Below are 24,692 nucleotides of genomic sequence, written 5' to 3'. Positions count from 1 at the left end.
TTAATTTTGTTAAATTGTATTTAAAGTTTTATAACATGTTTAAAACATGTGATTAAATAAAATTATAGAATCTTTCAATAACCCCATGAAAAGGTGTTTAATAGGCGAAGAACAAATTATGAAAGGTTCTAATAATTGATTAATTGTGAAATATTAAATGTTTTTTAAATGTAGATTCGCTTTATCATTTTTCAGTAATAATTCTTGGCACATCCGGCTCTGGAAGGAACCCCTGTCCCTGATGTAAAGGCATGTGCTTTTGAAATTCCCCTGAGGCCTGACGGTGACCACTCAGTCAGGTGGAATTCTAGTTGATATGTGAGGCGATATGTACAGAGGTTAATGTTGAAATAAAACCTAAATTTTTATTTAATACAATTGAAACCCGATAATAAGCCCTTAGTAAACGAATAAAACGTGACAGCTTCTTCTTATTGGTATTTAAAAATCAGAATTTTTTGTGTAATGTTTAATAATAATAAAATGCAAATCATAGAACTAAAAACGTATGAAGTGAAAAAATACCATAGAAAAAGTCTTTACCTATGGAAGTTGCTATGGGTATACTTCTGGGGGTATAAGCCGAGGAGGATTGAGCCTCCAAGGAGGCAATCAATAGTTTTTACGTCTTGCGGATACCTCCGCACGGATAGGTACCACCGCCCTGCCTATTTCTGCCGTGAAGCAGTAATGCGTTTTAGTTTGAAGGGCGGGGCCGCCGTTGTACCATTAAAACTGAGACCTTAGAACTCATGTCTCAAGGTAGGTGGCGGTATTTACGTTGTTGATGTCTATGGGCTCCGGTAACATCAGGTGGGCCGTGAGACGGTCCACCCATTTAGCAATAAAAAAAACATTAAAATGTTGAAGTACATTTATTTACAATTTTCATTCTTATTAATATGGAGTTAAGGTCTAAATTCGGGTAGACAGTGTTCGTGCGGGTTCGGCGGGACCTCGTCCGTTAGGTACGCGCTCAACAGGACGGGCGCGCAGACCGGGATGCGGCGCGACACCAGCCACTGCGCGTCGCGCGCCGACAGCGGGTAGCGCTTCACGTCCGCGAAGCACACGTTGATGCTCTCGTCCGAGTAGGGCGGCCTGGGGACACAAGCGAACGTATTGTTACGCCGTATAACAGTAACGCCATCTATCGTCGAACGAATATAGACTACAGCGCCATCTATTGTCAGATAGCGGAAACACATTTGCATAATTATTTCCGTAATTACTAGTAGTACACGGCTCTTGCTAGGGTTCGTGTTAGTAACGTCGTCAGGTCTGAGCCCCGTGAGCTCACCTACTAGTTAGAGTTCTGCTGATATAGCCTCTCAAGGCTATCAGTTTAGATAGGAAAAAGAAAAAAAAAACTAGCGGTAGGACCTCTTAGGAGTCCGCACGGGTAGGTACCACCACCCTGCCTATTTCTGCCGTGAAGCAGTAATGCGTTTCGGTTTGAAGGGTGGGGCTGCCGTTGTAACTATACTTGAGACCTTAGAACTTATATCTCAAGGTGGGTGGCGCATTTACGTTGTAAATGTCTACGGGCTCCAGTCACCATTTAACACCAGGTGGGCTGTGAGCTCGTCCACCTATCTAAGCAATAAAAATAAAATAAAAAAGAGTAGAGGATTCGTCAACCAGAACGCGTAGTTAGCGCTGCGTTTTCGCGTCGCGCTCTTTTCATGTCACACCAATTGATTAGCTAAGCCCAACGTTCCTTGACGTAACGTAACATTTGCCAAATCATAGTGCCTTTCGATAGCAGTGTGAAAATTTAAAAGTATTAAGATGTCGAGTGATTCAGATGTGGAATTGTATAAACATGAGTATTCTATCAATTTTTCAGACATTATCCAGTATTTTAGTACACATTCACTCGGACGCTAAAATGAAATTTGTAAAAAATTACAACGCCTGACGTCAAAGCGTCCTAACGCCGCGACAGAGCGTTGAATTGGCGACGTTGGTGCTCTGTTTGGCAGTATATTACCATAGTAGTACAACACACCTCGGCGTCATAGCGCGCCGACAGTTTAGCGCTCTGACGCGCGCTAAGTACGCGTTCTGTTTGAGGAAGCCTTAAGCTTAAAGCGGGGTCGTGCTCACTCGAGGTCGGGCGCGTGTCCGTCGCCGGCGGTGACGAGCCTGGCCAGCAGGCGGCGGCGCGCGGGCGGCACGTGCAGCAGCGCCCGCAGCCCCGCGAACGCACCCGCCGCGCCGCACGCACGCGCCCGCCGCCAGCGGTGCGCCGCGCGGGACAGCACGCGCTCGCCGCCGCCCGCGCCCGCCAGCCGCGACGCCAGCGGGTTGCCCCACTCGAACTCCTCCTCCTGCAATACAACATGTGCGGAATCCGTTATAATAATAACCATAGTTACTTATTCATTGGAAGGATAAATTGAGATGAAAATGAAATTTGCATAGCTTATAAATTGTCGTAATTAGTAAGCTTCAAGCTTGCCGGTTTAAGGGAGATTACATACAGTGTGACATCTGTAAGTTCTACTAACGGATAAAATAAATTTTAAGGTCTCAGTATAGTTACAACGACTGTCCCACCCTTCAAACTGAAACGCATTACTGCTTCACGGCAGAAATAGGCGGGGTGGTGGTACCTACCCGTGCGGACTCACAAGAGGTCCTACCACCAGTGATTACGCAAATTATAATTTTTCGGGTTTGATTTTTATTACACGATGTTATTCCTTCACCGTGGAAGTCAATCGTGAACATTTGTTAAGTACGTATTTCATTCGAAAAATTCATACACGCCTGCGGGATTCGAACACCGGTGCATCGCTACATACGAATGTACCGGACGTCTTATCCTTTAGGCCACGACAATTCTAGTGATGTGAAATGATGATGTTGTAAAAGAGCAGCAGTGACCGGCAGGAAGGCGCCGGCGTCGCGGCTGCAGGGCACGTAGCGCGGGTGCAGCACCCAGCGGCCGGCGGCGATGGAGCCCAGCATCTTCTCGCTGCGGCCGGGCGCCGCGCACAGCAGGTGCGTCGCGTCCGGCGCCGGCTCCGCCCCGTCACAGACCTCGCCGCCCAGCTGCTCGATCATCGACATTATCTCCTCACGATTCTGGAATTTGTGTGCCATATACGGAGACTACTTAATGAAAGGCAGCGGCTTGGCTCTGCCCCTGGCATTGCTGACGTCCATGAGCGATGGTGACCACTTACCATCAGGTGGGCCGTATGCTTGTCTGCCTACAGAGGCAAAAAAAAAAATCTCTCATATTTGGGAATTCTTTGGACTTTTTGGCGAAAACGCGAGGAGTAAAGTAATGTGATTTGTTTTATTTTATCTATTTAGTGTTTCTACAGGTTTAAATGTGTAACAACAATGGTTTATTAACTGTTTAATATGTGTGGAAGTGCACAAATGTGGAAAAATGAAACAAAGCCGCTGGATGTAACTTCTCAGGATCCTCCAAAAAGTTTACTGAAAATATCTCAGTAAATGACCACTTCTTTACTGAGATTATATTTCATCCCATCTCATTTCGTTTCATTTTCATTTCATTTCATTTCATGCCATGTTTCCTGTTAATCAACTTTATTTCATAATATAATTTTTCATATTAAAAATGTTTTCATTAAAATTAAAATAAGACTTGACTTAGTCACTGACTGGTCTTAGTTACCAGGTCATAAAATCCCTTTATAAAAAAATGGAATTTTTTGTGCATCGCTTCGAGAAGGAAATCAATATTGAATTTCTTATGTATTTAGATTCAGGATAGAAATTAGTGTTGATGTTTAAACAGTGGCAGGGGTCACTGTCCCGCCCGACGACTCACATCGACGTTGGAGGACAGCATGAACTTCCTGGTGGGGGCGGCGGGGAGGGCGGGGGCGGGGGGGGCGGCGGGTGCGGGCGCGCTGTCGTCCCACCCCACGGTGCTGGGCTGCGAGTCGGGCCCCGGCTCCGTGTCGGGCGCTGCAACCAGACAACAGGGGGTCAACAACCCACACGCGACACGGACATGCAATACCATCTTCTGTCAAATCATTCACCATCACCACTGAGGAATAGGCATTGACTTTTTATTCTTTAATTTATACTAATATATAAATTTACAGGGTTTTTACGGATGTTACGTTATAAGTACTGAACCATGCATCCGATTGACTTGAAATTTGGTATCCATGTAGAAAATACATGTACTTAATTGGTAGGCTAATATTTATATGAGTGTTGGACTCCCTACACCAGTTGCGGGGGCGTTAATGATGAGAATCGTTGTGGGGGCGCTAATGATCAAAAACGCTAAATTTAAAATTTCAGTTTTTATCAACTTATTATTGATTATTATTATTATTATCATGTAAATTGACTACTATTATTATTAATTTTAATAAATATTTATAAAATATATATTTCTTCTGTGCGTGTGTTTGTCACTGAATTCCTTCTAAGCCACTGGACCGATTTGAATGTTTTTTTTTGTATGCGTTTGGATGGCACCCTGGACTGTTTAGATTCATAAATCAGCCCGGCAGATGGCGCTGCAGTCGGTATCTAGGTCGGTATATAGGTATCACGGTCTCACAATCCAATTTAAATGCGTTTATCTCGAAGAGTTCACATCATTTATAAACCTTGTGAGCCCAAATTAAACATAGACATTATTTTGGGTCGTCAAAACCGTCGGTACATAAGTGTCAGAACTCACGCGGGGGATGAGCCGGGGAGGGGTCCCTGGTCATGCGGCGCGCTCGCTGCGTGCTCAGCCTCTCGGAGAGCGCCGCCTGCAGCCGCTGCAGCTGCTCCTCCACCAGCGACCCTGGACGCTGGGCGTCTTCTGCTGCTCGAGAATTCGTTTCTGCGTTCTGAAAGGAGTTACGATGCATCACTAATTTAGAATTTTCTAGTCGGTTTTGTTGGGGTCGATGGTTGGACAACCTCACAAGCGACCACCGGTTGGATGGTGACCAGAACGACCACAGCCACTGGAGACAGTTACACGAACACCAAGCTCGTACTAATATGCACTAGTGCTGTCCCGAAGTTTATATAAGCATAAACTTTGATTGTCATTATATTCCGTTTCGTAGTGTTACGATCTGGGGCTTAGAGTACATAAAAACTCTTCAGCAATATACTAATTGAAACTCAATTTAATTGTTACGACAAGCAAGGTAGACTTCACTCTCACAATTGTCGCTTTATTTGGAGTGATCCGCTCGTCGCCGCGAATAGAGCTGCCTTCACGTCGCCGATGTCGCGCTTTTAAAGCCGGCAAATAATTTTATGCAACATTCTCGATAGAGCTAGAACATTCGAGAACATTCTTGAGGCCATTGGAACACTATCGTATAAGCCGCGCCAGTAAAGAAACGAATCGAAAATGGCGTCTATGTACCTGCACTGACAGATAGTAGGGTCAACAAATAAAAAGAAAGATAGAAAGAAAAAATTGAAAAAATGTTTAATGTAAAAAAATATAAAAAAACAAATGAGAATGTACTTTACTTTATGCTCTGGCAGAGGGGGAGGTGTCTCATCTGGGATGCAACTTGCGTAGACACTTTTGCTGCCAGTCATCTAAGTCGCACAACTCGAAAGTGAAAAAACTCGAACTCAACAACAAAATCAGAAGTGATATTTTTTTTGCATGCAGTACGCGCCGTGTGCGACTAAAGACAGCAATAGTTTAGAGTGAGAGCGCACGATCGCCGCCGCCATTTTTGCTTCGTTTCTTTATTGGCGCGGCTTATATTGGCAGAGTACATTTCCGGTTGCTCCATCGCAGGTCCCCCACTCCCTAGGCCGCTGCACTCGCTCTCACAGCGGATCCGAAGAACACATTCGATAGATAGATACCATCTGCCTCCAGAATGAACTGACCAGCTCGAGGTGTACCGTTCCGGTGCACACATTCATCCGCAGCACCCAGACACCCCACAATGACCAGCCCTGGGCGGGCCTCACTCAGCGAGTTCCCTAGACTTTAGCAGATTGTCGTTCACCTCTCGGGAGGCCTACGCTCGCTAGGTCCTCCAGAGTCTTGAACACGAATGAACGCGGATCTAATCCCTCTCGTATACAATAACAATCTCAACTTACACATTCCTGTGACAACTTCATCATCTTAGCTGGCGGCGTGTCGGCTTCATCCTGGAATATAAATATTTGTAGATTTTATTTAATTTTTAATTATATAAGAGTATGTTATATAAGTACTGAGGCTCAAAAGCATTTATTAAAATCTTAACAAAACAATTATATTACCACCAGCACATGGCGGGAGAATCAGAAATGCAGCGCGGAAATACATTCGACGGAAGAGCGCAGTTTTTTTATATTGTCTTTGTAGGCAGACGAGCATACGACCCACTTGATGGTGAGTGGTTACCGTAACGCCTATGGACTTCAGCGATGCCAGGGGCAGAACCAAGCCTACCGTAAAATGTTAGGTAGAGAACTACGGATGAATTCATGGAATTTAATAGTACTAGTGGAGGCCGAGGTCTCGTGATGCACAAACTGACAGAATATATAATCTGAGCTATTATTGCAAAATGAATTAATTAATGTTCAAGAGTTGTTTTTATTTTTATTTTCTACTAGCGACCCGCCCTTGCTTTGCTTAGGAAACATTAAATTTTATTATCGATAGCTGGGTCCCGCGGTGTTATTGTCGTACCTCGGGTGAAGCCGCGGGGCGAAGCTAGTCTAAAAAAGTAGCCTAAGTTACTCCTTATATCATCAGCTACCTATCGGTGAATGTCCCGTCAAAATCGGTCCAGCCGTTCCAGAGATTAGCCGGAACAAACAGATAGACAGAAAAAAATTGTAAAAAATGTTTTTTTGGTGTATGTATATATATAATAATATATTCACATGCATGTAGTAAAAAGAGGCTATTTCAATATTACAGACACTCCAATTTTATTTATATGTATAGATGATCCATGTGTCCTTTATTGGATTGCGTAGAAACTTTGCAAGTTCCGCAATTCGGGGCACGTAAGTCCGAGATCAGTCTGTTCAGTAGTACGCACTAATCTCACCAGTTGCAGTTTCCTGGGAGCCGTAGCGGGGGGCGTGGCGACGGGCGGCGTGGCGACGCCCTCCTGGTACCGGGACAAGAAACGGTTGCGAATCTCCGACAGCGGCTGTCAATGTAACCGATTGCTTAGATTAATGCAGGGGTGGAAGGGGGGCGTGGGGGAAAGGGGAGCGGTCAGAGGAAGGGGAGAGCAGAGGTAGGAAGGGGGAAGGAGGAGAGCCTACTTAAAACCTTTCCGGCTCCAGAACTACATGTTATCATGGGTGATTCTAATTCGAAAATCGGCGCTAACAGCCGTGTGGGAAATTTAGGGCTTGGATTGCGCCACTAAAGAGGTGAAAGATTGATGCAGTCGCAAATGAAAATAACCTCCTAATAGACTGTACATCACCTGGCTACAAGCAGCGTCATCAGATCCAATTCACACTAATGAGATCTAGCTGGCGCACCTGGTCTCAGTATGCACACACTACCTGGGATTTGTTGTAGTTTCGATCATAGGCACTTAATCGCAAAATTCTATTGAAAATTGCAAACTTGTGGTGGATATTACTAATTTAATAATTAAACGGTGCGTTTCTAACAAACTGTGTGGCGGTAGCCAACATACAACGCAAGATATTTGACAGATGCCTGAATCTCGCTTACGACATTTTCAAGAAGAGCTTGTATACAAGTTCCGAACAACAACATTTGGATCTTCGGTCTACCGAGCAATAACACCCGCTCGGCGGAAGGTCTTCCCTCCGTCGTATACCTACAAACTGATCATCAGTGAAAAGGAATCGTTGGTATCGTGTGTGAGCAGTAGTACTCACGGTGGTCTTGTCCCGGGGCGGCTCTGGTTGCCTGGAGGGCAGCTCGTTGACGACCCTCCAGAGGCGCTTCCGGGCGTCCGGGGACAGACGGCCGGAGCCGGGCCGCAGCGCCGCGCCGAACGCGCTGTCCGGGGTCGACGTGTTCCTCTCGACTGTATTGTGAACAACATAAACTTCAATTTTCTATAAAAAAAAATATTGCTTAGACAGGTGAACGAGCTCACAGCCCATCTGGTGTTAAATGGCTACTGGAGTCCATAGACATCTACAATGTAAATGCGCCACCCACCTTGAGATATAAGTTATAAGATCTAAGTATATTTACAACGGCTGCCCCACCCTTCAAACCGAAACGCATTACTGCTTCACGGCAGAAATAAGCAGGGTGGTGGTACCTACCCGTGCGGACTCACAAGAGGTCCTACCACCAGTAAATTTTCTGTATTTTACGAACTGTACAATAAAACATCCAACGCGACCAGTAAAACTGGATTTGATGAATGAATAAAACTACCCACATAAAAGCTACTACTACTACTAGCACTAGTAGTAGTACTAGACTTTGATTCATTTTCCAATGAACAGGATTCCTTTACTCAAAGCTGTGATTTGACTGTGAAGACGCATAGTTACATCTCCGGTACGGATTGTTCCAGCCAGCTTTATTTTTAACAAATCTTGAATACAATTCATAATAATAGATTTAGCATGTAAGACAAAAACGTAATAAAAAGTATGGAAGATTTGCCTACCGCTGTGGGCTGTGAGCTCGTCCACCCATCTAAGCAATAAATAAAAATAAGACTAACAGGGGTCGATGGGTGTCCGCAGCGGGTCCGCGGCCGCCTCCCCGCGGCGCAGCTCTCGCAGGCGACTCCGCCCCCCTGTCGACGCCGGGCTGCGGCACTCCTCTGCAACACAACTACAATTACTATACGTTCACGTCATTACGGTTCCCCCGATCCATTAACGGTGCTTTTAGGTACCACAAGCACCGGTCACCGTCCTCGCCGAACCCGTCGCTTGCGACGAAGGGCTCGACGAGTAAATTAACCCATAGACGCAGCCCACTGAGTTTCTCGCCGGATCTTCTCAGTGGGCCGCGTTTCCGATCCGGTAGTAATTCTGCGAAGCACTGCTCTTGCTAAGGCCAGTGTTAGCAACACTCCGGTTTCAGCCCCGTGAGCTCACCTAGACGTTAGGGCGAAGCTGAAATAGCCTCTCAAGGCTATCAGCATAGGTAGGGAAAAAAAACTACACGTGCACTCGACTCAGTATGCGACAGACAAATAATTAATTCCTAAATCGATAATACTTATCAGTCCCGCCAACCGAAACGCTCTACTTTCATTCGGTACATCACAGACATTATTTTTGGAACGAAGTTCCTTACGGCAGGCTTGTAGGAGATAGGGATTTTGCTGCGCGACCGAACTGAAAAAAATGTGATAGTAAAAACCGTAAGAAAAATTCCGTGGAATAAGGTCTTGTTTACCGCACAGCGATATTTCACCGCGCGATTTTTTTCTCGTAATCCTCTTTTTTTTTTTTTATATGGAACTTCGTTCCTATCCGGTGTCCCGCGACACCACACATCTTTTTTAAATTTAGTTTTTTAAATTAGTGACGACTTAATTACTCCCTCAAACCTCTCCTTGAAACCGAAACGCATTACTTCGCATCAGGAACAGGCGGGAGGGCGGTACCTGCCCGTGCGGGCCCACAGTGCGCCGCCACCGACTTCAAAAGTCCATACAGTCAAGCCTCAATACAGCCCTGCCAGGTGGACCGTTAGTCGAGGACGCTAGAAGCTGCTCGCCGCGGGCAGTTCCGGCGGTCGTGAGAGGGGGGTTGGGGGGTAGTGAGCAGGGTATGCGTTTCAAGTTTGATGATGTTATTAAATAGCTCCTTGTACGACTTATTGACGGCATAAGAGTCATTTCTGTGCTGCCTATAAGAATGAGTAAGTATTATACTTGTCGGAGACGGTCATTAGTTTGGTAGCTAAACGAAACGCAGCACAATTGCGGTATCGTCGGAATTCGGCTAACCTCGTGCTACGACAGAGCCTAGCCAGTGGAGGCGAGTAGACGCCATCACACTTACCAACCAGCCTTCTTGAAGACCGGTTCCTCCGTCCTAAGAACTGTCATTCGTTTGCGAACGTCAAGAAAAGATTTCTAAATTGTTCTAAGACAGCAAACGTGATTGGTGTACTCAATATTTCTCTTAGCTCGATCACCCTATTCGCCCCTACGATGTCTGACGATGGTGTTTTGTGGTTTCTCTGACATACTATACAAGAGAGGTCAAATCTGCCGCCACATTGTTATGAACACTGTCATTGATGGCTGCAGCACGTACCGTCCCCAGCGGCGTCGGATGGTTGTTGTTTGGGGGTGTCCTGCGAGTCTCCCCCCAGGAGTCCCTGCCGCGCCATCGCTATGTAGCGGCTCGCCGGGGACATCGCATCCACGTTGTCTGCAATAAAGACATTATATGTACAGTGAACAAAACAAAACTAATTCTTAAAATAAGTGCGTTTTTATTGCCTGTGTAGGCATACGGCCCACCTGATGGTGAGTGGTTAGCCTAGCGTCACTCATGGACGTCAGCAATACCAGAGGCAGTGCTAAGCCGCTGCCTACCATTAAATACTCTCCGCAAGCCTCGTTTGAAGAGGGACAAGTCATAGCGCTCGTGAAATACCGTGGAGGGGAGTTCATTCCAAAGCCGGATGGTACGTGGCAGAAAATATCTTTGGAAACGCACTGTCGATGAACGCAGCGGTACTACCAGATAATATGGATGAACTCTGCTCCGATGGCGGGAGGTGCGATGATAAAAGGGAGATGAAGGGATCATCTCGAATAATTCCTCAGAGCATTCCCGTAGAACATACGGTACAAAACACAGAGAGAACCGAAGTCCCTCCGTAGACCCAGAGGTTCCAACGATCCGCGAAAAGGGGACTATCGATAATCCGAACCGCCTGTTTCTATACAGAGTCAAATGGAAGTAGCTGGTATTTGGGAACCCCGGCCCAGAGGTGAGAGCAGTATTCCACGCGAGGCCAGTCCTGTGCTTTAATAAAGCGCAAGTCTGCCCAGTAATGAAATACCGCTTCGCTCTATTGAGGACTCCCAATATTTTAAAGGCCAATTTGATTGAACTGAATTCAGTTCACCCCACTTGGAGATCCGCCCCAGTGAGTTCTCCACTTCAGACACAAATTTTGACCGCCTCTCGTGTACAACGCTTCGAGAGACTGATGACAAAGATATCGCGCATCCCCCATGCTATCATCCGCATTGCAATGCTTGCCATCAATAGATAGCATGTAATTGATATGCAGTATGAAAAGCGTAGGAGAGAGCATCGAACCTTCTGGAACGCCAGCATTGATGGTCATGGTATCGGAGCAGCAGCCATCGACGACAACTGTGATGCTCCGTCCATCCAAAATGCTAGCGATCCACTTGATTCCGTAAGCTGGAAGCTTCGATATAAGTGTCCTATGCCAGACCCTGTTGAAGACCTACACGATGTCAAGGCTCACAGCGAGAGCCTCACCCTTGCTCTCCAAGGCTTCAGCCCATCTATGTGTGAGGTATACAAGAATATCGCCAGCTAAGCGACCATGACATGATTGTTTATTTTATAAAAATGTATGCAAAAGTTCTAATTTGTTGTTTTTTTTTTAATAAAAACTTGTCGGTATCCTAATATGCTCCAGAGTTCAGTTCCACCTTAGAAATGGCTGGTTAGTTTGAAGCGTTTTATGACGTCACCACCATCAAATTTATGTTGCATATACACACTCCTTAATAGGTGACTGCAACTCAATATACACACTCAAAATGCACGAGCTCACGACCGATCTGGTGTTACGCGGTTATCGGAGCCCGTGGACATCACTACATGAACGCCTCACCCGTCTCAGTTTCAATAGTACTGGATAAAGGTTGATCGGAAGGTGTGGTATTTGGGGATGCTTAGACGACAAAGGGAGGTCTTCCATCGGGCGGGTGATATTGCTCGGAACTTGTATATATACAAGCTTATCTTGAAATTGTCGTAAGCGAGATTCAGGCATCTGTCAATTATCTTGCGTTGTATGATGGCTACCCGCCACATGGTACCTTGTTTAGCCGGGGTCTGCTCTGCACTGGCGGCGGGGGCGGGGGCGGGGGCGGGGGTGGGCGCGGCGGGAGTGCGGGGAGGGAGCATGGCGTTCTCCTTCTCCATCACAGTCGTATCTTCTTTATTTTCTTTTTCCTCCTGAATACGTTCCGGCGTTGAGGGAGCTGAAACACGAAATTAGGTCATGTTTATTTCTTCCTGAAGACAACATGACTGATTCTGATTAATGTAACTTGTTGAGAATTACTTGCTTGTTCGTATGAAATTCACTCTCGGAGAAGTGGTATAAAATATATTACTAAGTAAAATAGTATCATCATTATCCTGTATCCTGTCCTTCTCCCAGTCACCTGGGGCCTGCGCAACCTGTGTTCTCCTTCCAAACTCCTCTATCATACCATTTCTTCGCTCACTCCCCTCTTACACAAATCGTCTTTCACGCAATCCATCCATTTCTTCTTAGGTCTACCTCTTCCTCTATATCCTTCCACATTCATAGTTAACACTCTGTTACCGACCACTTTCATTTCTCATCACATGTCCATACCATCCCAAACGCGCACTTATCAACTTCACTGTCACAGATGACACTTTCAGACTTCCTCTAACATACATGTAACCCTAATGTTTAAATTTAAAAAAAATCAACATTAATTAATATACAAATCGCAGTATCGTGTGAGTCCGTACGAGTAGGTAGCAGGGTAGGTAGGTAGCGAAAAGGATATTTAAGTGTAATAATGTACCGACCAGACTGCACCAATAGGCCATACCCTGAGTCTCGCCGACGAGGTGTCCCGTCTCGCTGACCCGGCGTCCCTCGGCCGCGCAGGTCAGCAGCCAAGAAGCCTTCACAGCCGGCAGACCCCATTTAAGGGCCCCGGCATACTTGTCCCCCGAGGGCGAGGGGCATATGAGATGCGTCGAGGCCAGGGCGTTGGCGGTGTTCCGTCGACAGAAACGTAGTTGAGTTCTGTTCATATTCACAATCGCGGTTTTGAAAATATCGATATTAGCTCGCATCGATTATCGACTCGAATAGCACTCGATCGATTAAACTATTGATGGATTATGTCCTCTTGTTTTTTATTAACGAATTCTCAATTATGGTACTAATAAATACGGAGTTTAAAATATAATTATCACTCGATTTTATATTTATAATTAAAATCTCCTCAATAAAAAAAACAAATATCTAATAATAATAATAATAATAAAATAATAACAGCTCATAAACAACAATCGTCTTCGTTCACATTTCTTATTTCGAATTCTACTCCATTGTAATTATCGATTTATAATAGCGTCGAATGTTCTAGCACTAGTGCTGCACAACTGACATTTCAGGTTTACGTATGTCAAATGCGATTTGTATTTCGAATGTGGATTAATGAAAACTAAAAACTTACGTGGCTCCCAATAATTTGGCCAGCTCGTCCAAGAACGCCCTTTCGACGCCGCTGTACGTACTGAGGCTGGCGACCACTCCCTTCAGGGGAGGCTCCGGGCTCGGCTTGACGCGCACGGGCCGGTGGTAGTATTGCAGGGGAACCAACTCTTGTTGTGATAGACAGTCTTTCTGGAATGCGGAAAAACTTTTTTTATTGCTTAAATGGGTGGACGCTCAAAGCCCACCTGGCGTTAAGTGGTTACTGGAGCCTATAGACATGTACAACGTAAATGCATTAACCACCTTGAGATATAAGTTCTAAGGTCTCAAGTATAGTTACAACGGCCGCCCCACCCTTCAAACCGAAACGCATTACTATTTCACGGCAGAAATAGGCAGGGTGGTGATACCTACCCGTGCGGACTCACAAGAGGTCCTACCACCCATAATTAGGGGTCGCTGGTAGTTTTTGTTGTGGAAGACATGGTCGTGTTCTGTTCGCCAAACATGAGAGGCAATAATGACCACCCCGTCGATATTGAGCGCATATTTCAACAATCCATTTGTTAGCTTGTGAGTTCTGAGCGACTTTGGGTAACGCTTTAAAATAACGAATAACTCGTATTGTATCTTCAGAACCACCTGGCATGTCATCATCAATAATGGCTATACAGAGCTATATATATTTAGAGCGGCCTATGCTTATGACTGAGTAGTATAGAGGTGTCTGCTCACGATCCAGAAGGCGGTGACAGGCTCGGCGGCGGCGGAGAGGCGCTCGGCGGGGTCAAACTCGAGCGGCAGCAGCACGTGCGAGCCCCCCGCGCCCCCCGCGCACAGCGCGCCCCCCGCCGCGCCCAGCTCCGCCGCCAGCTCGCACACCGCCTCCTCGTTCAGCGCCTGCACCTCCAGCCGCAGACCTGCACGACGCTAACATTATCCTTCACCGTCTTAGGGATAAACGCTACAGAATTTTACCACAATTTAATTTTGATTTTTGTTTTGTTGGAACGAAATTCGAATTTAGACCGAATTTAGACCTTAACCCCATATTAATAAGAATTAAGTTTGTAAATAAACATACTACAACATATAAATATATTTTTTGGAACGAAGTTCGATTACGATCGATTACGATGCGGAGGGGCACCCTAACCGGGAAAAACGTCCGTATCGTAAGATTTTTATTAATAATGCACACAGTATACGACTGAACTTTGTAATAACGTATAAAAAATAACATATTTTTCTTATATATTTTTTATAAATCATTGTGAATAAAATAAAGTTGATAACTTTCTTAAGTATTTTTTTTTATCAATAAAAAAATCATAATAAAAAATGTATACCCGAATCTTCGATCAACAATAGTAACTAAAGGGACACGTACAAAATCAAAGCAAAAACTGTCCGCGTGAATATACACAACATAGCTACATTGGTTTACAACAAACGGAGAAAAAAGTTTTAAAACAGTTTTAAGTTCAAACTAATTACAACGATGGCACCTAGTAATAAAGTCACAAATCTCCAAAACATTATCTAATACTTACGATCATTCGTCACAAAGCAATAAATTACTCCTGTCACTTACAAATGAAAAGACATATGTTAAACAACCTTTAATGTTAAGTCAACCTTAAATGCCAACCAATAAAGTAACTTTTCCCGTTATAGCTTTGAGAACTAACATCATTTTTTTATGTTTTTTTGCTTCTTGAAATTTCGATTTCTATTTACTACAGGAGGTAAGGGAGTCGCGTTGAACACTAAAATAATTTATTAAATGAATAAAAGTAAAAGTTTAGTTGTTTACTTTTTATGTTTTGAGAATTTATGTTTGTTAGTATCTATACATTACTTATTATTTTATTAGCGTTACGTTTTGTGTAATACATATTTTTATAGTATATTTTTAAGTTTTCGCGACTAGTACACATAATAAAACAACGTTTAAACGATTTTAAGCGCGATATTTTTATTACAATGCTTCGGCCACGTTTCAGTAGCTGTGAGCACGGAAGGCAAAGATGTCCAGTGTCAATGAGTGAAGTTCTTAGCTTGGTTATAAAAGTAATCTCTTCTTTCTCTGGCGACAATCGAGATCCATTCCGCACACGTGATTGCTAGGAAAGCTAAAATAAAAAAAGGAAAGCTAAGTATCTAATAAGAGTCCAACAAACAGACACAAAAGCAGCATTAACCAATTTTAACTAACCAATTTAGAAGTACTGCTAACAAATTTTTAAAAATTATTACAACACAAATCTACTCCATGCATTTACTCTTTTGATAAACAAAAGTTTGTTCAAGTGTTGGCGAGCCTTGGCCAACTTTTGTAGCGGTGGTTAAAAATCGGTAATTTTGTTTAAAATTTAATATTATTTATTAGCTTAAAGCTTAAAATATAACTTATACTTCATGTACTTACCGAAAGTAAGATACTCCAGCCGTTAAATTGCTGAACTAAACAAAACTAAATGAACTAAACAAAATAAGAGCTCACATTTCAAGTGAGCTGTTATTTAACGAGGATTTTTGCGCCGACCGGAAATCTAGTTACTATTGTTGATCGAAGACCCGAATAATTATTTTCTTTATACCTCGAATAGAACTTAAAATTAATATTTTTATAATAAGGAACTTCATTCCTATCCGGTGTCCCACGACACCACGCATCTTTTTTTTTCATATTTTTATACTAGTTTGTACCGCATTCTAAGTCAATACACACGTAGAGGGCTAACTTCATTCCCGCAATGACCCAAAGAGAAACGAAGGTGACTGAAAATCAGCGCTGTTTGATCTATCGATTTTGCATTAGCTGAGCCACCTTCTTATGCCTTTTTCTTTTTTTCTTTTCTTTTATTTATATTTTATCATATATTTAGTGTGAAAGGCAATTAATGATTTCATTATTATTATTATATTTATTATTTAGAATGTTTTCAATTTAATATCCGACCGTTCATAATTATTATAACAATATTTTATGATGACAGTACATGACAGTACATGTGCTAAGTGTAGGACATGCGTATTGAGTTTAGAAGGTAAGGGTGCGAGAACATTGCTCGTCTACAGATTAATCACATGGGAATGGTAATGGGAATGGTAATAAAAAGATAAAGCGTACCCGCGAATATCTGTTCTACTTCCTCCGTCGGTTCGTCTCCAAAGTCCTCAGTGACGTCCGGTTGCTGCTGGTGCGTGGAGTTCGGCCGGTCCGTTTCTGAAGTCTTCTCTTTCGAAAGGTCCGGGGCGATATCTGCTTCTGTGGAAATTGGAGTTCAGTATTTGGTAAACAAAAAAACCTTGTTCCGCATACAATCTGCATCATATTTAAAATTTTGATTTTATTGCGTAAATAAACCAACAACCTTACGGACCATCTGGTAAGTAGTCACCTTAACCCTTAGACAATAGCGACGTGAATGCCGCCCCCATCTTGAGAAATAAAATCGAAGTAGTCAATAATCCAGATGATTAACGAAAACCGAATTTAAATCTTCGGGAATAAGTTAATTGTCACTATCTATATTGAACGGTGACGTCAATGTTTATATTGACCGTACAACTTTAGGCCAAAGGTCTTTTAGGACAAACAGCTATATTCCAAAACATTATCGGCCATATTTTTACTATTTCAATTAATTATTTTTAATAATAAATAGAGATCCATAATACAATAAAACCATAATTTTTAGTCTATATGACATCTTTGAAATTAAAAATTGTTTAAAGGAGGAATACATCGGATCGTGTGCAAGCTTCTTAATAAAAGCTCCCCACATCAATGTACACCGTAGCGCTTTATCCCTTGCGTCTATTAATTGTGTTAAAAGGTCCTCTAGAGTGTGCAGTGCGGAAAGCACACTAAGCTCCTATTATTCCTATAATCTTTCTCATTTTTGATAGATAATATTGAACTTTATTCCTACGACTTACGGCTCAAATATTGATTGACGAGTTCATCTTGATGTTCTTCGACTTGCAGGACGGGTTCTGGAGGCGGAAGGTCTAGCGGCCGCCGCAGCAGCTGGAGGTTGCGGATGCTCATGGGCGAGGACACCTCCAGTTTCTGTTTCTTGGTACTTTTTGCTGGGGTCTTAGGATTCGGGTCCATTAGGTACTGCAGAATACGAACAGGGTGCGGTCGGCACGTGCCGGTGACACGCACGACTGCTCCCAACTCGACACAGATGCGAGTCAGGGCACGTGCAATACTATTGTATTTTCAGGTTTTGCGTGTTTTTGAATGGTGACGGTTGCGGTATTACAGCTTTACTACTAGCATCAACTAAACTCAGTATACGTTATAGAACTGTAGTTACTGACTATGAAAATATTGGGTGTTAGGAGACCGCTTCCGAAAACGAAGACAGACGATAGTTCTAACGACACCTTTGATGATGTGACGGAAAAAAAACGAGCGCGATTTAAAAAAAAAAAATTAAAGCGTTTTATTAGCATTATTTACGTTCCATCATGTTAGTACAGCTAAATGAAATGATAGTTTCATAAAAAATACATTACTTTATTTTTAAAAAAAACCAGTAATGAAACATAAAATCAAAAACAGCTGATGCTCCGATCATCGAACGTCCGGGCGCATCGCGGACACCGCGCTCCGCAAAATTTACAACTTTGTAGGTACAAAATTTTCGTTTTCCGAAGCTGTCTCCCTAGTATATATTACACTCAAATTTGACCTGCATCACGCCCAAAGAAATAGTGTCGAAAGCGACGTTACCTGCGCCTCGTCGAGCGCTCGACCCTGCGCGACGCTGTGCAGCAGCCAGCGCGCCGACAGCACGGGCACGCCGGGCAGCGCGCGCGCCGCCGCCGCCGCCGGGCCGCGCGCGCCGCACACCGCGTGCGTCACGCGCCCGTGCGCCGCCTCGTAGCGCACGCCGCCGCACCGCGACACGCACGCCGCCGCGCGCTCGCGGGTGCGCCCCTCCAGCCCCACCAGCCAGATCTACAACACCACTGTTGATAACTAATGACGACCTACGAGATCTCAACTTTACCAACCTTTACTGTCTTGAAAATTACTAATACGCAAAAGCATTTTAAAATTCGGGTTTTTTGGATCGAAGTTCCTTATAGGTCGGAGGGGTACCCTAACCGGGAAAAAACGTCCGTAACGTAAGATTTTTATTATTTATGTATAGTCTTAGTATGATGGCTATACAGTGTCTAATATATAGTCTACGTGATGACGGTTATTATTATTCATATAAGTAGCTGTTTCTTTGTATATTATTATTATATATTTTTTTATTAATCATTATGAATAAAACAAAGTTAATAACTTTGTAAAGTAGTTTTTTTTTTTTAATAAAAAAATCATAATAAAAAAGGTATACCCGAATAATTATTTTCTTTATGTACATTGCACCTTCTGACGGTCGCTGACCTATCGCGGACAATAGAGGATAGAGAGGTAACTGACGGAGCTTATGGGAAACAATATTGTTACGCCGGTAAGTAAGGGCAACGCCGTCTATCGTCGAATAGTACACACATATCGAACACATATCGAAACTACTCGACTTGTCGGAAATGTTCTCGATAATTCTAGAGATGTCGTATCGACCATAAAAGCGTTGCAGACATGACACGGATCTACTCGAAACGAAACAACGAACAGATCACCTGAAGCGAAGCGGAAGAAGTGAATTACGAAGTGCAAAGTGTTTTAAATGTTAAATAAAGTTTTAATTTGTAATTTGTTGAAAGTTTTACTTATCCCGAGCCACAGCGCGTAATATTAGCAACAATACAAACTCACACAAAAACCATCGAAGATAGATCCCGCCTTCTTTATGGTACTCATGTCCAAATTGTCAAATTCCGCTTGTAGCTCCTTATCTATGGACGTGTCAGACGATATTGCATCTTGGGATAGCTGTACAAAATAATTTTATTGTAATTAAATCAATTTCATGAGGGTCTGAGGTCTAGTATAATTGGACCAAATTCCATCTTCACATGAGGTTTGGAACGTCCTTAGTGGTCTGCAGAATCTTGGCTGTACTCCCGACACTGTCAGTGTCCACCAGCAAGAACCTTCTATTAAGTGAGCCATTGGCAAATCTACCTCTTTTAAAGAGGTAGAAAATTTGGTAGAAAGTGTAAAAAAAGTTTTTAACATGTCAAAAATAATTTTAAAATGTTATTCTTGAAATTTTCATGATATGTGTTTAAAATTAAAACTCACTTTCATTTTGGCCGATACAGTTGATACGTCCACCGATCTAGTTTCGTCAACGAAATTACTCGGCGGTCTTACGTTTGTTATCCTTGAGAAATTCAAACCTAAAATTATTCAGATTGTTAAAAAAAAAATTATAGTTACATGCCAGACTGTGATATTCGCGCTCACTAAGAAATAATAAAACTGTTATAAACTATGAAACTTAATCTTGCTTAAATTCAATTAATCAATTCTGTTTTCTTCACTAAAATTTCATACTTTGAAAGTCAATTTTGACCTATTTTCTGAGATACAATAAACCATTTTTAATAAAATAAAAAACAATATAGAAAAAAGTTTCTATCAGATACACCTTTTAGCTTCCTTTTTTTCCTACCTATGCTGATAGTCTTGAGAGGCTATTTCAGCTTACCCTAGCGTGTGTAGGTGAGCTCACGGGGCTCAAACCGGAGAATTGCTAACACTGACCCTAGCAAGAGCAGTGCTTCGCAGAATCTACCACCGGGTCGGAAACGTGACCCACTGAGATCCGGCGAGAAACTCAGTGAGTTGTGTCTGTGGGTTAATTCGCTCGTCGAGCCCTTCGCCGCAAGCGACGGGTTCGACGAGGACGGTGACCGGTGCTTGTAGTGCCTAAAAGCACCCCTTTTAGCAGTTAATGTTCAGTAACTACTTTAAAAGTTATTTTATAATAATTATACATACTCATGTCAGGCAGTCGGTGTTCGGCCAGTGGAGACGACGTGGAAGCCGCAGTGATCTTGTACTTGAGTACGGGAAGGGCAACACCCCGTGCTGCAGATTCCTTCACCCACGATGGAAGGACACAAGCTTTGCCATATTCTAGGGCCGCTTTATACTTTTCACTGCCCGCGCCGTCTCTGAAAATAAAATAATTAAGATATCTAAACAGTTTGCTTAAATGTATCTAATTTAATGGTCATTGTTTACGCATCAACTCCTCTTTCGCAAAGTCGGGAAAGACGCAGGCAGCGCGGCGAGGGAGGGGGCGACAAACCGGCGGAACGGCGAGCTCCGCAACGCGTAGAAAACACACAACCACCTTCACTTCTGAACGGAACTCAACAGCTACAAGACGCGCAATATTATGTACAATTACTTCATATTAAACCAAAAAGAATTTAATAGTATTTTGTAATTTAACGGCAGACTTCACAAAGCACCTAAGAAAGAAATCACAAAGGAAATACAGTCTGTGAAATTCACAATCAAAAACAGTCATTAAACTCATTAAAATAGAAGCACATACCCTTCAAATTGAATTAAAACACAAAATACAGATCCAATGTTACAATCTCATTATTTTAAACCAAAACACTATTCAAAACTAAACAAAACCAAAAAACTATGTTTGTGGAGTATATGACGAAAGGAAGATCTACCATCGAGCGGTTATTGCTCGGTAGAGCGACAGTCCGAATGTTGTTGTTCGGAACTTGTATATATGCAAGCTTGTCAAAGCGAGATTTAGGCATTTGTCAAATATCTTGTGTTATATGATGATACAGCCACTTTTTTTTTATTGCCCTTGTAGGCAGACGAGCATACGGCCCACCTGATGGTGAGTGGTTACCGTCGCCCATGGACTTCAGCAATGCCTGGGGCAGAGCCAAGCCGCTGCCTACACATGTTGAATAAAATATTGACTATCCACACCCAAGGAAAAAAATATATACTCACTTCATCAATACAACCACATCAGTGGTCTCACTCTGGAAGACACCCGAGAACATTCCTCCATTCTCATTGACCAGTTTCATTATCATTTGTTTATCTCGTTTAGAGATACCTGATGTTGTGACTTGGAGGTTTGCAAATGCTGGCAACCTGTGAATGTCAAACTCTCCTGATGATCCACTGATGTTCATTCGCTGGGATGCTTCCCAAACTGCCTCAATCCAAGTCTCTGACATGACGGGTATACCTTTTTCTACTGATTTCTGAAATAGAAACATACACAATTCAAACTAATTTATAATAATACATTTTACAATTTTCGTGATCACAAATACTTTACTTTCAAAAATTGTTTGTTGAAATTTGAACATAGCCTTCACTACATACAGTCCAGGGGTATATTTAACATATTTTTTTTAATTCTCCTAACCTATATATTTGATTAAGAGACACACATAATGATTGTAAATGAGGGTAATGAATTAAGTTATCTCAATGTTGCTATAAATATTGAAATAATACATAGGAATAAAACCTATAACAATACACTAACTGTTGACATTGCACTAAAAATGTTTCAATGATATCTATGATTTATAAAAATCTTCATAAATACTATGGTAACATTCCGGTAGATAGAGTAATTACTTATTATATAATATTATGTACTTACAATATATTTATCAGATAATACAGTGTCAGACACTAAGTGTGTAGAATCATCTGTTAAAACACTATTATAAATGCCACCCATCCAATGTACTTTCTTCTTTATGTTCTCCTAAAATTGAAATGGGATTTTTGTTATTCAGTTTGTTTTTGTTACTTTTACCGTTTCAAACATGCATATCTGACTACCAAACTTGGTAAAAATGGAACTCGTGGATACAAAAATGTGAAAGCCACCATCCAAGTTGATACATGAGGTTGAGTTCTCAATAGCATAGCAATAACAACAGCATTTCACATGCTCTATTTTAAAACTAGGATGTATTTAAGTTTAAAAACTAAATGGGATATATGGTGATACCAACACACCAGTAGACTACACCCTATCACCACTAAATATACTTTTATGTCTAATTTATTTTTTATTTTTCAGATAAGTAATTTTTGGTTTATCATAGAAGCAATTGGTGAATGTATGTTGGTTTATTTTCGCTGAAAAAATAATATAGTTCAAAATAAAGCTCATAAGAATAGATATGAGTATGTACACCAAGGTTTTAAATTTTTCAGTCCAAAGATTATTCAGAAACATTAACTTAACATTGTTCTGAGATAAAGTAATTGAAAATTTTTGGTGATTTTTTATTTCAACCAAAATATACTAAAAAGACAGAATTTATTATGCAGAAGAGTTACCAACAGGTCTAATTCAATAGTTTTTCATTAAAATAAATAACTAGGATAAAGGTAAACAAAACTATACCATCACCTTTTTATCCTTGCTTAATCCACTAGCAGTTATGACTAAGCCTCTCATAGCAATTGTATACACCGGTTCAGGACCAGTGGGTATAGAAATACCTTCTGTGAGACAGCAGGATAGACATCGGGGGCCTACTAGCCTGAAATTAAAATATTTGTAACCCTTTGTAATTTTTTTATCATACTTTTTAAGCAAAAATATTATTAATGAACAATAGCAAGCCAGAGCAAAAATGTAGTAATTTAAATTACTTTAAATGCCCTACATTAAAGATTCGCTAGTTCATTTTAATTTATGCAACGGGAATACAAAAACCTTCAGGAAAGAACGTCTTTGCCTAGTCTAAGCTATAAGTAAGCATTAAAATGGACTTTAGAGACTGCTGTATGTTCAAATTAAGGGTACAGCAACTGTTGTGGAAAATTTAATTAAATCATCATGCATTTAGTTCATGTGTGTATATTTGTTTGTATTTATGTGTTTAATTTAACTTTCACTGCACTCACCTACCATTATTTCTCTACAGCAGATATGGTTAAATGGTAGATAATACATCAGGCATTAGATCCGCCAATGTATATAATACTTGAAGAGTAATAATTAAAATTAAAAATTAAAACTTTCTCCACTCCAAAGATACAGATTAAAGATATAGATTAATGCGAATTTTTGCAATCACCGGATAAGCTCATGGACATCGTATGAAAGACATTTTTGTAAAATTCAAAAATACTTACAAGCACTTAGTCGCCCTCAACTTCTTGAATAATTCACCTTCAAACTGCGCTATGACAAAGACATCCCTCTTCGTGAGACCATCAAATCGATTCCAATTTGTCTCATGCACCCACTGGCCGTGCAGACCACCCCCACTGTGTTGTTCGCAAGCCTGGTTAATTATTATTTAATATTATAATAACGTCTGATGTATTCTATAATACAATATCACTAGGAAATGGTTTGTCCTCGCGTGAAACCAAGTCATTGACACCATGTTAAGACATTGTTAAAAACTTCCCGACATGAACATCTTCAGTTTACGTACACATAGCTCAGAATAATCGTTAACAGTATTACATTACATAATACATAATGAAACCACAGAAATAAGAAAAAAATATGATTTTCACGAGAAATAGTTTCTATGTTCATATTTTTTTGTAAACTTACAACAAATGCGAGTTGCATATCTTCTGAACAATCATCTTGGCTTTTACAATCTTTCGGTATTATAAAAGTCACTTTGATATCATCGGTCATTTTTAATAAATAAAAAACTCAATCATTTAACATTATTGCACGTTGTTTACAAAATGAAATATTTTTGAATTTAATGAACGAATGACTGATTGCTTTTGTGGCCAATGTGGCCCCACTGCTTGTGTTTTTTTAAGGGATTTCATGACCTGGTAACTAAGACTTTTAAGACATGTCTTATTTTAATTTATATTCTTATTTTTATGAAAAATCTTAATGGCCGTTTTCCAATTACAGCACAAGAGCGCATTATGTGGCATAATGCTCAACTAAGCTTCACCATTACTTAATGGTAGTTTTCCAATTACAGAGCATAATGCGACTCAGTGACGCACAATGCCGAATTATGCTGAAGCTTAGTTGAGCATAATGCCGCATAATGCGCTCTTGTGCTGTAATTGGAAAACGGCCCATATGGAGTGAAATGAAATGGAGATTTTTTTTTATTGCTTAAATGGATGGGTGAGCTCACAGCCCACCTGGTGTTAAGTGGTTACTGGTAAATGCGTCACCCACCTTGAAATATAAGTTCTAAGGTCTCGGCACACTCGGCTGCCCCACCCTTCGAACCGAAACGCATTACTGCTTCACGGCGGAAATAGGCGGGGTGCTGGTACCTATCCGTGCGGACTCCCAAGAGGTCCTACCACCAGTGATTACGCAAATTATAATTTTTGCGGGTTTGATATTTATTACACGAT

The 24,692-nt window shown here is 41.8% G+C and overlaps 1 protein-coding gene across 1 annotated transcript; it reads right to left on the bottom strand.

The window, feature by feature from the left end:
• Positions 1-856: 856 nt before the first annotated feature.
• On the bottom strand, positions 857-24,123 carry LOC101745991 (DNA topoisomerase 2-binding protein 1). Its single transcript, XM_062672785.1, has 25 exons — positions 23,905-24,123; positions 23,472-23,623; positions 22,741-22,873; positions 21,976-22,083; positions 21,306-21,565; positions 20,310-20,485; positions 19,608-19,705; positions 19,179-19,295; positions 18,135-18,362; positions 17,330-17,513; positions 16,518-16,655; positions 14,117-14,301; positions 13,401-13,570; positions 12,765-12,964; positions 11,991-12,155; positions 10,213-10,329; positions 8,658-8,759; positions 7,849-8,000; positions 7,032-7,136; positions 6,085-6,135; positions 4,691-4,847; positions 3,815-3,954; positions 2,893-3,093; positions 2,110-2,333; positions 857-1,101 (listed from the first exon to the last, which is right to left on the bottom strand). Exons 1-25 carry the CDS (start codon positions 23,992-23,994, stop codon positions 909-911), a joined length of 3,846 nt encoding a protein of 1,281 aa, XP_062528769.1. The 5' UTR covers positions 23,995-24,123; the 3' UTR covers positions 857-908.
• Between the last annotated feature and the right edge of the window lie 569 nt (positions 24,124-24,692).

Source organism: Bombyx mori, chromosome 15 (genome assembly GCF_030269925.1).
Source record: "Bombyx mori chromosome 15, ASM3026992v2".
Lineage (NCBI taxonomy): Eukaryota > Metazoa > Arthropoda > Insecta > Lepidoptera > Bombycidae > Bombyx > Bombyx mori.
Note: the sequence above shows the minus strand (reverse complement) of the source record. Positions and strands in the feature narration are given on the sequence as shown.

Coding starts and splice junctions, on each gene's coding strand:
- LOC101745991 (XM_062672785.1), bottom strand. CDS start 23,994: ATGACCGATGATATCAAAGTGACTTTTATAATACCGAAAGATTGTAAA. Junction 23,624..23,904: donor ATATGCAACTCGCATTTGTT/GTAAGTTTACAA, acceptor ATAATTAACCAG/GCTTGCGAACAACACAGTGG. Junction 3,094..3,814: donor TGCTGTCCTCCAACGTCGAT/GTGAGTCGTCGG, acceptor CACAAATTCCAG/AATCGTGAGGAGATAATGTC.